The sequence below is a fragment of the Ostrinia furnacalis genome, unplaced genomic scaffold, assembly GCF_004193835.3.
Source record: "Ostrinia furnacalis isolate ACB-3 unplaced genomic scaffold, ASM419383v2 OfSCF4391, whole genome shotgun sequence".
Lineage (NCBI taxonomy): Eukaryota > Metazoa > Arthropoda > Insecta > Lepidoptera > Crambidae > Ostrinia > Ostrinia furnacalis.
This window is the reverse complement of record NW_021134630.1, coordinates 178,359-191,439: the sequence shown is the minus strand read 5'-3', so window position 1 is coordinate 191,439 and position 13,081 is coordinate 178,359. Positions and strand designations below refer to the sequence as shown.

General features: G+C 37.0%; 1 protein-coding gene across 1 annotated transcript; it reads left to right on the top strand.

Moving 5' to 3' along the window:
* The first annotated feature begins 7,446 nt into the window (after positions 1-7,446).
* Positions 7,447-10,209, top strand: LOC114359453 (cuticle protein 7-like). The gene is made up of 4 exons (XM_028313866.1): positions 7,447-7,477; positions 7,899-8,135; positions 9,144-9,310; positions 10,001-10,209. The coding sequence occupies exons 1-4, from the start codon at positions 7,466-7,468 to the stop codon at positions 10,110-10,112; spliced, it is 528 nt and encodes a 175-aa protein (XP_028169667.1). The 5' UTR covers positions 7,447-7,465; the 3' UTR covers positions 10,113-10,209.
* Positions 10,210-13,081: the final 2,872 nt, after the last annotated feature.

The window sequence follows — 13,081 nt, the reverse complement described above, 5'->3', positions numbered from 1 at the left end:
TAACATTACAAATTATAAACATAGAAAACTGGTTCATCCACAACAATTTATCATGTTACGAAAATAATTATCTCAAATATGCGTCAGTCTGTCGAAAGCACTTCAAACGTTCAACATTTATCACCTACTACAGGTCGTTAGAGTGATCTGCGTAGTAATTGTGGCAGGTTACACAAATAGCCAAAAGTTCTGCAATAAAACCAATACTTTCTTGAAATATTGGTAAGCAAAGATATTCGCTACTTTTTAGAGGTCTTCTGGAGTAATTTTTGGTAATAATAGTGCCTCTACATTCAGTAGTGACCTCAAATTGTAACTTACCCACGCTTTCAAGGGCAAAAATAAAAAACCGCAACGAAACACACTCGTAACGTAGATGGTGTGATATTTGTTTGACGAGAGAGAGACAGTAGAAGTAACGACACCTGTACGTACATTCAGACTTTATCAAATACTATGAAGTAATTTAGAACTGGAACGATACCCTGGTATAGACAACTTACTGCTTACTGTAATTCACATAATAAGCTCACTCAGAAGCTGATTAAACACAAATTCGAATAACTATTTCTAATAATATTGTAACATAATTTATATCAAATACCTCAATCATTTCTGGCGCTGTATGCAATAGCTTATTAGTCTATCTAGCAAGCTTTTGAACTACACCGCAAGTAATCAGATGCAAAATAATAAATAGAAATTACTTTAGTTGAAGTTAAGTCAGTTGTATAACAGTCTTATTGCAGTTCACAATCCCATCTATGGGTGGATCTGAAATTACTCCACCACAGCCACAACAATTAGTGGAAGGGTGTGATACCCTTAAGTCTTACAATCAGATGGTATTAAACCTTCCTAGAACCTCTGACCAGGCTTAACCACTATTGAGTATTGAATATTGAGTATTGAATAACCTCTGAAGCCAAGCATCTCTCACAAAATATGATGATGATTTACTTTACATAACATGGCATCAGAGGAAAAACGTAATCAATTTCGGATTAAGTTTTTGCTGTATTTGATACTACATACTTATTTACTTCAGGTTACTCCAGTATTACTCATAATTTATAAAACCTAGCAAAAAGTGGTTAATTACTTTCAAGTGTAATTACCGACGCAATTAACGATTCGAACGTGTATCAAGTTACACGATAGTAATAAACATGTAAAATACATTTTTTGTTTAAGATATACATGAAAGCACAAAGGAAGGAGAATTATATGAAAGTACCTTCTGATGAGTATTTATGTTTCTTTTTTCACTGTAGTCTCATGTTTATAGAGGAGTATGAAAGATGATTAACAGTTTCCAGTGGATCCACAAACTAAGATCCATGCAAGTGGATCCACGCGAAGTCATAATTAAAATTTAAAAAAATCTACTAGTTCGCACTTTCCTTTTGATATCCTTCAGTGATAATTGTGAACTAAAAACCTTATTCCTAGATAATTTTTTTTTTCAAGTTTCATCTACCTTATTATACGCACGAATGCACAGGTTTTTAACAGGAAAAATAAAATCAACAAATATTTTATTTATTGATTTATAATTACATAAATTATTAAAAAATAAATTTAATCGATTCCTAATTTTATTACTTTTGAAACTAGGTGTTTTCAGGAGAAACCGTGGGACAAGACTAACTTTAGAACAACAATATTTTCTAATAGTACTTTTTAAAAACCTTGGGGGAGGCCTTTGTCCAGCAGTGGACGTCATTTGGCTGAAACGAACGAACTTTTTAAAAGGTTCTTACTACTTAAAAGGTTCTTACAGATAAAAAAGAATATTGTATAGAACATTTTATAATTTCAGACTACTCACGTACCCGTATAAAGTCGAGGGCACAATTTGTTAATAATAAACATAAGGTGTGTGCATTAATGTAGGTAAGTAGTTAAGAATAATAAGCCAAACTGATAGAGTGATTACGACGACGGGCTTTTAGTAAATATACGAAGATAAAATCAAAAACGTCATATAAAAATAATAATTTGTCACGTTTATCAACAGAATTTATCTTCGAGTGTCCATTTGTCCAAGCCTCGGCGTAATTCACCTTGACTTAGCTGTCATTTCGAAGCAAACTTACCATTTCACAATGCACATTTAGATAAAATTCCTAGGCCTGCGATAATATTAAGATTTAATTAGGTTAATCAGTAAGGTCACTTATCTTATAATGTAAGTATCCTCCAGATCATTGCTTTGTGAGGCAACTACTCTGTAGTTATTTAATTTTTTAGCGTTAAGAGTCGCATCTCAAATCGTGTGTTCAATTCCCGCCTTAGGCAGTTCGATTTTTTCAAGTTATTTATAATTTTCAAACTACTCTGTAGTTGGACAGGATTTTAATTTAATATTATTATTCAATTCTCTGTTGACAGAATAACATCTAACAGAGTACAGTTATGTGGGGAAGCCCCTCATCCACTCAAAAGGTTTGGGTTCGATTCCCATCTGGGAATCTGTATTTGCGTCTCTCTTACGAACCTTACAAAAACATTTTATATTATTCAATTCGAAATCATTATGTAAATATAGTCTGTTTCATTACTTTTAGACTGAATAAACAATAAGATACGTGATACAATAATAATCAAAATATAATAGGCATTGCTGATAAACACATTTATTTCAATCAAAACAATGACAAGGTTAGCACCATACATTTTTCACCGCAACGAAAACAATTAGCTAACGCCACATATCGTGTGCTCAACGAATAGGCTTTATGCTATAACGATATGCTCTAATAACAAAATCAAGGAGCTGTCAACACTTGATGAATTGGTGGAGTCACGGTCAGCGCGGGTGAGTGACCTCTGAACCGCAGAATTACACCTTTCAATCAAAGTGCGCCCGCGCCTGACCTTGTAAACAACAAAGCTCGCGTTTTCCGATCAGAAAAGGTAAGGCTTCCGTAAGCACAATTTTTATGCTGCAGCCAGAAATACATTTTGACTTTTTGTTACGATACGTAAGTTAGGTATGTCAATATAAGTGCAGGTGGAACGTATAGCATTCCATGCATTTCGCCAGCGTTCCTATGCTGTCGCATACTACTTTTATGACTGAAAATTCCTATACAATTGTGCTTTAAGAATATAGTGATGCAGCGCTACATTTTCTATCTGAAATTTATTTAACACTAACTACTAAATAACAATCACGATTTACGATAAATGATAAACATCATGATCTATTTAGTAGTCAAGTATTCGTATTTAGTTGTGTTCTTAAAGTTTACAACTAACTTCATTCAATCATACAATTCTTACCTGTCGAATAGAGAAAACATATTTTCAGCAAGAAAATTTGCTTGAACGATTGAAAAACTGTAAGTCGTTCTGAAAATAACCAAATTTCAACCAGATACTGCGGCAATTAAACCTATCTTGGCCGGCTCTACATCGAATAAAGCGCAGCGCGCCGTGGGCGTGTAAACACAATCGCCAGAAAATCGATTTAACGTAATCGATATGCAATAATCGTACATAATTAAAGTCTTAGGTGCTCTTGAAGAGTATTATTTTTATTGGGCATTGCATGAGTTTCGGATTGATTGAAATTGTTTCCTTTGTTTCATTTAATCATTACGACTCATTGCAAATTCTTATGAAACTACATATGTTGTTATCATCTAAGTACGAGTATGAGGATTGTAAACAAGAAAAAAATATTTGTGTTAACAGAAAACTAAGTTACTAGGGACTATTAAAGAACTTATTACTTCAGTTCATTTTCCTTATTTGACTCAATTTGTTATTAGCCAGTTTCAAAAACTACAATTAAACTTGAAAGATTTGGCGGGATTAATAACGGTTTTTGTCTACTTTATTGATCTTTAAGAACAAAGTTGTTGCTAAATGCTCAAGATTTAATTAGTTTTATAGCTTAAACTTAACTTTTATTAGGGCCTTAATGAATGCAATGATCGTGCGAAACCTCGCCCGTTAAGCTAAACAATTGTGACAAATGTATACCGATTTCATTAACAAATTCGTGCTTCGATCGTAGATATGAATCTCAATTTCTTATCGTTAATGGCTAAGGGCTAACTGTTATTATAGTAATTTGATTCAGCGTGCAATCTATTGCGCCTTTAAATATCACTGGTCTTTGTCCATGGCTTTGCTCGTGTTAATTTGGATCTGACGCAGATCTGAACTTCAGTCTCATAATTTAGGGAATGTACTATGTATCATGAGTAGAGTCTTAGTTTTAAAGGATGCCAACGATTTCAATGTCACCCTGTATATCCCATTACCTAGTTTGACCTTTACAAACTGTTTTTACGATGAAAGATAAAGTTTGTTTGACATAGGTACCAGCTTATTTTAATCTCCAAAAATCAAAATTAGTTTTAATGAAAATGCAACAAACAAACAGTGTAGAATATTAGTGGGTACAATTTAGTGCTAGAGGTCATTCTTATGTTTAATTCATTAATTTCAGTTCTATATTCATAACGACCGATCACTGTAAAACCACGTACCAAAAATATTTTTGGTAATTTTTCTTTCACAACAACTAAGGTTTGTAAACTTAGTAGAACTGCTAGTTTATGACAAACAGATGAGGTAGGTAGTACATCTTATTTTAATAATTTATTTCTTATTCATATTCTTCTTATTATCATTTTATTTTAGGGTTATTCTATCCACATTTTGTTACAGTATTTAAATACAAACTTGCACTTCTGATTTCTGTACCTCAATTTTATCGACTGTCTATCAACCAACCCAGCTACAGACATCGGCTACTTTGATAATTGCAGTAAAGGTACGATCGCCTTGGGCGATATTGGTACTTAAATTATCGATAATAAACAATGAAATTTCGTTAGGCACTCATGTGTAAGGTTGTCTTTTGCAACAATTAATTTATGATACCAAACCGTTGTGATCGCGTTACATCGCGTAGCACAAAAAGAAGCGCTTACACAATTTTCCTGAAACACCAAAACTGAATTTAACTGAATTTCTTTAGTACTTATTGTTAGTTAGGTAAATGAGTAAGATACATCATGTAGAGTTAGTTTATGGAGATGTCATCATTACACAACCAAATACATTTACTATATAAAATTTTCGTGTCACAGTGTTTGACAAAACTCCTCCGTAACGGCTTGGCCGATTCTTATGAGTAAATTTCAGAAGAGGACGTAAACTATTTTTCATGACCCTACGTGCAAAACGACGTTTGTTGGGTTAGCTAGTATTATTTAAGATTCTTATACGATTTTGAACTTCTGGTTCATATACCATGCCCTTTACCTAATTTTTGCACATTGGCTGTCTGTCCAACTTTAGCTTCGTAAGAAATTGAATACCATCAAGCATAGGCTTTATACGCAAGTGACCACTGCGGTTTGAGTCGGAGTGCATTTGATATAACTTTTGCAATCCCAATAATGTATCGCGATGTATTTCGCGAGCGTTCACACGTCAATTGTCATGTTTAATTAAAATTAGCAAGTGACCAACAAACCAACACTGACCTCATTCTGACAAATGTGACACGATTTGATGCAAATTAGTTATTGTGTCTTTAAATAGTATAACTATTATACTAAATAGGTTCATTCATACATTGCCCAAACAAATTAATAACAAACACACTCATTTGTTTTTTTTTATTTGTTATAGTATAAGTACGAGTAAGTTCATTGTAAAATGATTTCGACATTTTAGTAACATTATTAATTTGATCCTCATGAGAATAACTCTTGATAAAGATTGAATTGAGCTTTTTCTTAAGTATGTTATTGAATGCAAAAAGCCTTTTTTGTCTTCGTTTTTTTATTCCCTTATATTCAACTCGTCCCAAATATTACATGCTCTACCATCACTTCGGTACAACATACATAAAAGCTACATAATATTTGGATTTCGACTGATTTTTTTTCATATTCTGGACATTTTATCATAACGGGCATAAGGTGAGCAATAACTATTAATGAATCAAGCAAATATTGTTACTAAACCTGCTAATTTCCTGGGCAATTCATTTTCAATCTAAATGAATGGGGTACAATCAACTAACCACATGGAACTCAAAATCAATTAAACTAGTGTCTAGAGCTGATACTGAGCTGTGGTTAGGGTTACTGTAGAAATAAGAAATCCCATCACAAACAATACTTGTCAAAAAAACCAAGTCTCGCAACTCAGTTGTTCTACGGTAAAAAGTTGTGAGATCCATGTAATACCAAGTCCAGGCCAGGAAATCTTTAACGTTTTACATAAATTATTGACTTGGCCATCGCACTAAATAATTTAATTTACACGTGTTTTCATGAAGAAGTCCTTTACGCGGTATAACCGGAAAACCGAATAATCACCCCTTTCGGGAGCCCCCACCACTTAAGCACAACTCCGTCGAAGTCGAAAACCTAGGAGAGTCTTAATGGGCAACCAATGAAGCCATTAAAGCAATAAAATCTTTTGTAGGAATTATTTCCGATTTAAAATCTAATTCTACTGGACTATTATGTATCTAGAAAACTGGACCGAAATTGAAAAATTTTACTCGACTTGGCGGTTGCACTACCGTGCTCCCAAATATTTTAGTTTTTCCTTGATTCATACACCAAACACTACTTATAATCCAAATTTGAAGCTTCTAGGTCTGCTAGAAGTGCCTTAGAATTTTGATGATCGGTGAGTCAGTCAGTGAGTGACAAAATTAACAAAATTAAGAAACTTCGACCCGTTATAATTCTTAAACTACTGGTTCAAATTGAATGAAATTTGAAATATACCGTGTCTTTACAATGCCTGAATAGCTAATGAAAATTCAGCCTTCTAGTTTTATCCACAACGAAGTTACAGGCGGTCGAAAATGGCCTGAATTGCTTCGAGAAAAGGATGGTACGGCCGTGCTCGACTTGGCTAGTTAACCAGCAAGTATAAATTTTACGCAAGCTGCAAAGGTTTATTGGGAAAAATTCCAGTTTATTTTCTTTACCGAATTTCTAAGCTTTTATCATTATTTACTCAAAAATGTGCCTGTTCTGAATAAAATGCTTATTTAGTAGGAAATTCAACATCAAAATGTGATGATTGTGTCACCCAAACCATTTCTCTAGTCCAAAATCTGTTCTAATTAAAACAATTATTATGAATCCTTCATTCGCCTAAAACAGCTCTAGTTTAGGTTGTAACATACTGCATGCAACTAAACGTAAAAAACTTGATACGATCCGATTTCTAATATTATCTTTCCTAGATCGCAATTATTTGAAGTGCTGGAGGGTGTAGTACATTGGAGAAGGGCAGGGACCTGTCGTGAATTACCTACGGCGTAGGTATGCGCGACCTCGCGGTGTCAAACTTACGGAACTGCGGTGACCGCCCCACCACGCTGCCAGGACTACGAGTCCGTTTTGCTTTTCATATAAAAGTCACACCAGACCGATAATAGTATCAGTCACCTGCTCTGATTAACAACAAAATGTTCACTAAAGTAAGTTCGCTGTCAGGACTATTGGTCCGTTTGATATACAATGGAAAAACAACGGAAAATTAATTATTTACAGTAAAATAAATTCAGATTTGATTTAACGCCCTATTCGAGCATTTCCCGAGAATAATAATTTATTATATTTTCAATAATTTCATTTACATCCTTCTCCCAATTACCAATTAACTCCCTATTCAAACCAAACACGGTAATGTATACCGCTCTATTTGAGTCAGTCCCCAAAATATTCCTATTTTCAATAATTTTAATTATGTTCCACTACCTACATATTTAAGCAGATCCCATTCAGTTTTAGCAATTCATTCAATTTGGATATAACAAAATGACAACCACGAAGTTTCGCATAGTAAACCAATAACTCCCCTAAACTTAACGTTAAGGTTCATAACTCCTTAAATTCCAGGTGTTCGCCATCAGCGCTGTCCTAGCGGCCGCCAACGCGGGTCTGCTGCCAGTGCACCACGCCGCGGTGTCCTCCCAGAGCATAGTGCGCCATGACGCTCCCGTGCACTACGCCGCGCACTATGCGCCGGCGCACATCGCCACTGCGCACTACGTCCACGCCGCGCCCGTCGTCCACGCCGCCCCCATCGTCCACGCTGCCCCCCTCGTCCATGCTGCCCCCATCGCTCATGAATACGTAAGTAATAAAAAAACTTAATAATTGTGAGATATTATGTACTTTGTACAATTTGTTTCGCTAAAGAAAACTTGTCAGTTAAAAATCTAGAAATGAGTAGGTACCGTAATTGCGGGGTACTATAGCTCTAGCTAGGGGACAACTAAAGTTATAGTATCAAAGGATAACTTTGACTGAAATCGTGCGGGAAATGATGTCTACGATTTAAGTAAGTACATTGCATTCGAGCAACTTAGTACATCGAAAATAACTTATATTGTTTGAAATAAACTTCAACTTTGGAGCAACCTTTATGAATGAGTAGGTAAAAATGGTAGAATTAAAGTCGCTTATTCTCATGGTTACAAACATGTTTGTGTGTATTGTGGACTTTAAGTAGCTACAAAACTGAACAGCTCTACCGGGCACTACGCAACTTGCCGTAGTTCCACGCCCCTAATGACTTAGTTTCCCCCCACACATTGATTAAATGTTACGTAAATACTCTGTTGTAAGACAGGTCACAACGACATAGTATGAATTATTGCATTCCTATAACCCTAGGTTTGTCACTCTTTCAAACTAGATGCCGAAAGTGATTCATACCGGTCAAATCGGGTATACTTACGAGTATCCTAAGCCGAGAATTCTAAGGCACAAGTTCTCTAAAGAACATCGCTATAGTCCTGAAAACACTTTACTTCTCAAGTTAGTTTAAAATTAGATTTTGAGTTGCTTTTATAACGTAGGTATGTGGTTTGTTAAGTTGAGTTAGCAAATAGGTATGTGACGTCAACTGCCCATAAAGTTCAGATAAGTTTGACAAAAATACTGCCCCCGATAATTGAAAGGGCGCATCTAACACCAAATCGGAACGGAGATGAAAAGTTTCAATTATTTGAAAGTTTCAAATGGGTGATTCTTAGCTGTCCTTGAGTTTAACTCGTATCCGAAAAAAGTGTTAGATGCGCCCTTTCAACTATCAGGGGCAGAATAGTGCTCTAATAAAATACCGTTATTGTTCCACAGTCCCACCCCAAATACGACTACTCGTACTCCGTGGCTGACCCTCACACCGGCGACCACAAGTCCCAGCACGAGTCCCGCGACGGTGGCGCCGTGCACGGCAGCTACTCCCTCGTCGAGCCCGACGGCTCCGTCCGCAAGGTCGAGTACACCGCTGACGACCACCATGGGTAAATATACATTATTCTTTTACAAGAAAGAAAAAAAGTTTGATTCAGTGAGTCAAAAACAATATGGCTAAGTTGCACCATCTAAATTTAACTATAACAAACGGCAAAAGTCTGGCAAACTCCATACAAAAAACACCGGCTACGCGGCTTTGATTTTACTGTTAAAGTAAGATGGTGCGACTCGGCCTAATATTAGCAAAACCAATATGAAACTGAAAAGTCAAGTGCGTCACCAACATTCACTAAACTTGACGAGGTGTCGCAAAGTACACCACGACACTGGTCTTTCCTAGATTTCACCAAGAGCCAGTGGTATTTCATTAATGCTGTGTGCGATTTATGTATGACATTTGGGATCAAATTAACCTGCAACATATTTCGCTACGAAAAAGCAAAGCAATTCGCTCAGCAAATTAATTCCGAAGCGACCTTTTGCTTGCCAGGCCAATGCTCTTGTATTAAATTAGTTTTTCAACTACCTACTGAGCTTCTGATGTTGACATCTCTCAAAGTAAATTGCTGTACTTAATCAGCCATTGCAAAAAAAATAGTAACTTTAACTTCTAGTCTGTTCACCATAACAGTTAGGCATTTGTCCTGTAAGTTGTCACTCAATAATCGACCTTTGCATTATCTACATACCACTCAACAATCGACCTTCACTAATTAGCAACTCGGTTTATATTCCAGTTTCAACGCCGTAGTCCACAAGACCGCCGGCCACCACCCCGCGCCCGTTGCGCACGCGGCGCACTACGTCGCTCTCGCGCCCGCCCATGGGCATCATGGCCTCCACTACTAGACTATAATGCGCGCGTGCTATGACTGATGAATGTGATATTTAAGTGTACATATGATGATGAATATACTCATGTAAATAAATACTCAGCTGCTGAATATTTCTGTATTTTATTAAATCCTATACCTACTAATCTCAAACATCGAAAGAAAATTACTGGCATCCTAATTGGGTACCAATGTAAATCTTGAACACTGTGGCATTAGATATTAAAATAGGTTATGTGTCGTAGAGTAGATATTTAGGTAGGTATTGCATTCAAGTTAATCTTACATGCAAATCAAACACTTTCAAAACCATAAATGCTACACACATAACTAACAACAACCAGAGTAATAAATATGACAATGTTTAGACAAACTAAGACCATATTAACTAGCTAATAAACATGTTATGTAAGTATTTACATTATAATGCGAATACAATAACTCAGAAAGAGTTATTATAGCCAGTTTCAGCACGTTATTATTTGCTACGCGACTCACCGATGTACACCAAACAATAAAATGTCTAAATGTGTCTTCAGTCTCGGCATTCAACGACTTATTTATTTATCAAACTTACAAGTAATGTATCTGTTATACGATATAAAGAATAGATTCCCAGGAATCTTGAACATGGTCAATTTGTCAATATCCAAGGAGTCAATCAATCAATACTCATGCACGAGCAATTCATTGAACTCTACCCTTGAGTGGTTACAGTGGCGGATTTACAAATTTGCCGCTAGTAGGCCATTCAATTTTTGCCGCCCCTACCTACTGACTTTTGAAATTCAATACTTTAGTTTAATCCTGTTATTAATATGATTGTGAACTTAATGATATTTCTGTCAGTTACTAGATTATTATTGCAACCCGCTATGTAATGTAATGTTGACCTAAAACAGCAGTATGAACTAATCCTAAGGTGGGCAAAGGCATGACTTAAAAATACCTACACTATGAACACAGAGAAAATAATGTGTGGTTAGTAAACATTATTTTTGGTAAATATTTTTTATTGGACTTAACAGTTTAAAAACACTACAAACAATTTCTATTAAAAAAAAAAACATGTTAACAATTCAGTCTTTAATGGTGACAGACAATGAGATCAAATAAGTTTTACATTATTTTCTTGCGATATTTTAAATTTGCAAAATCATTAATTATATCGACGTATGAAATCTTTTTCATAGGTTCTGACTGTATGCACAAAAGAGATAAAGCATTAATAGGCCAGAAGAATTAGATTTTAAATCGGAAATAATTCCTACAAAAGATTTTATTGCTTTAAAATGGCTTCATTGGTTGCCCATGAAGACTTTCCTAGGTTTTCGACTTCGACGGAGTTGTGCTTAAGTGGTGGGGGCCCCCGAAAGGGGCGCTTTTTAGGTTTTCCGGTTATACCGCGTAAAGGACTTACCCTATCAAAAAGTGGTCCTTCTGACGGTTGAAGGGCATTTAATCTTGCATTAAATAAGACCAAATTCATATGTTTTGGACAAACCGTTCTCGTGCAAATGTTCGGCAAAGTAGAAAATATGTGTATAATTAATGACCCTCTCCACGTCCAATGGCTCGTCACCCGTAGGCTCCCAAGCCTTGTAAAGGATCGCCTTAACCAGCGTATCCCTGTCAAGGCTCACGAGTTGGATTCGCTTATCCTTGTTCGTCCCAGCCGTTCCTTAACTGCGGTTGCTGCACCTCTTCCTGGCACTCTCCTGAACGACTCCGTGTTACCTAATGTGGCTGCCCCTCTTCCTTGTACCCTCCTGTACGATTGCATTGCTTAGCCATATGCCTGGTCTAAGGTTCGACGCAAAAAAAAACAATTCGGAATGCGTTCGTCAGAATTACTTTGAAACCTATTTTCAATTTTTTGCCGAATGCTCAGCTTCAGTTGCTGCATGGTTGTTGGATTAAAAAAGTATACTCTATTCTTAATGTAACACCACAAAAAGTAATTTCCTGGAGTGAGATCAGGGCTTCCTGGTGACCAGGAGATGTCACTGAAATTATTTTTTTGTGGGAACATGTCTCTTACCATCTAAATGCTCTCAGTTGAAGTGTGACACGTAGCCCCATCTTGATGATACCAAGTGCTCCGGTCATAGCCTTGCAAATCTTGCAGCTTTGAAATCAAAAAGCTTTTCAGCCTACCAGTATAGCGCTCTCAAAAATTAATCATCCTTTCAATGCAACAAACCAATTAAGCAGTGGTGAAATCTCACTGCCTCTAAGAAGCGCTAATCTCATTCCAGCAGACTTCTTTTTGTGAGGTTGCCTTATGAGCAGAGAATACTCTAATAATCCAAAAAATCTGCAGCATTCATTCATCCTGAATCCATTTTGAGGTAACTCTAAAGCTTCAGCCTCGAATTTAGCGGGCAGCGGGGCGGCGGCGGTAGCGGCGCGGGAGCGGCAGGAGCCGCCGCTCCCGCCCTGCTGCCCGCTAAATTCGAGGCTGAGGCCTAAGGGCTCCTGCACACGACGCTGCCACCGCGCCGCCGCCGCGCCGTCGCCGCTCCGCTACACTGTTCATACGCACCGAGTAAAACCGCCGCCGCGCCGCCACCGCGCCAACAAAGCATAATTTCGCGCGTGGTGCGGCGGCGGCGCGGCGGCTGTCTTCACGCGGCGCGTATAAACAGTGCAAAGTCGCGGCGACGGCGCGGGGCGACGGCGTCGTGTGCAGGAGCGCTTACGAAAGTTTTCCAAAATGTTGATGTATGTTGACCGAATGTTGTAAACGTCAAGGGAATCACGTCATGTACGATAAAATTTATAAAAGATAGTAAATTTTAAAATAAATTGCACTAAATTTCCTTTAAATTGCAATAGCTTAAGTTCTACAAAAATGTACGGTTTTCGTTTCCTTGAATTTTCAAAAGTGAATTTTCTTCTGGGCTTCCCTGTAAAACAATACCTATACACGAAGTTGTGGAGAGATGGTGCTCGTGCTAGGCTCCGAAGATCCTGTGGTACTTA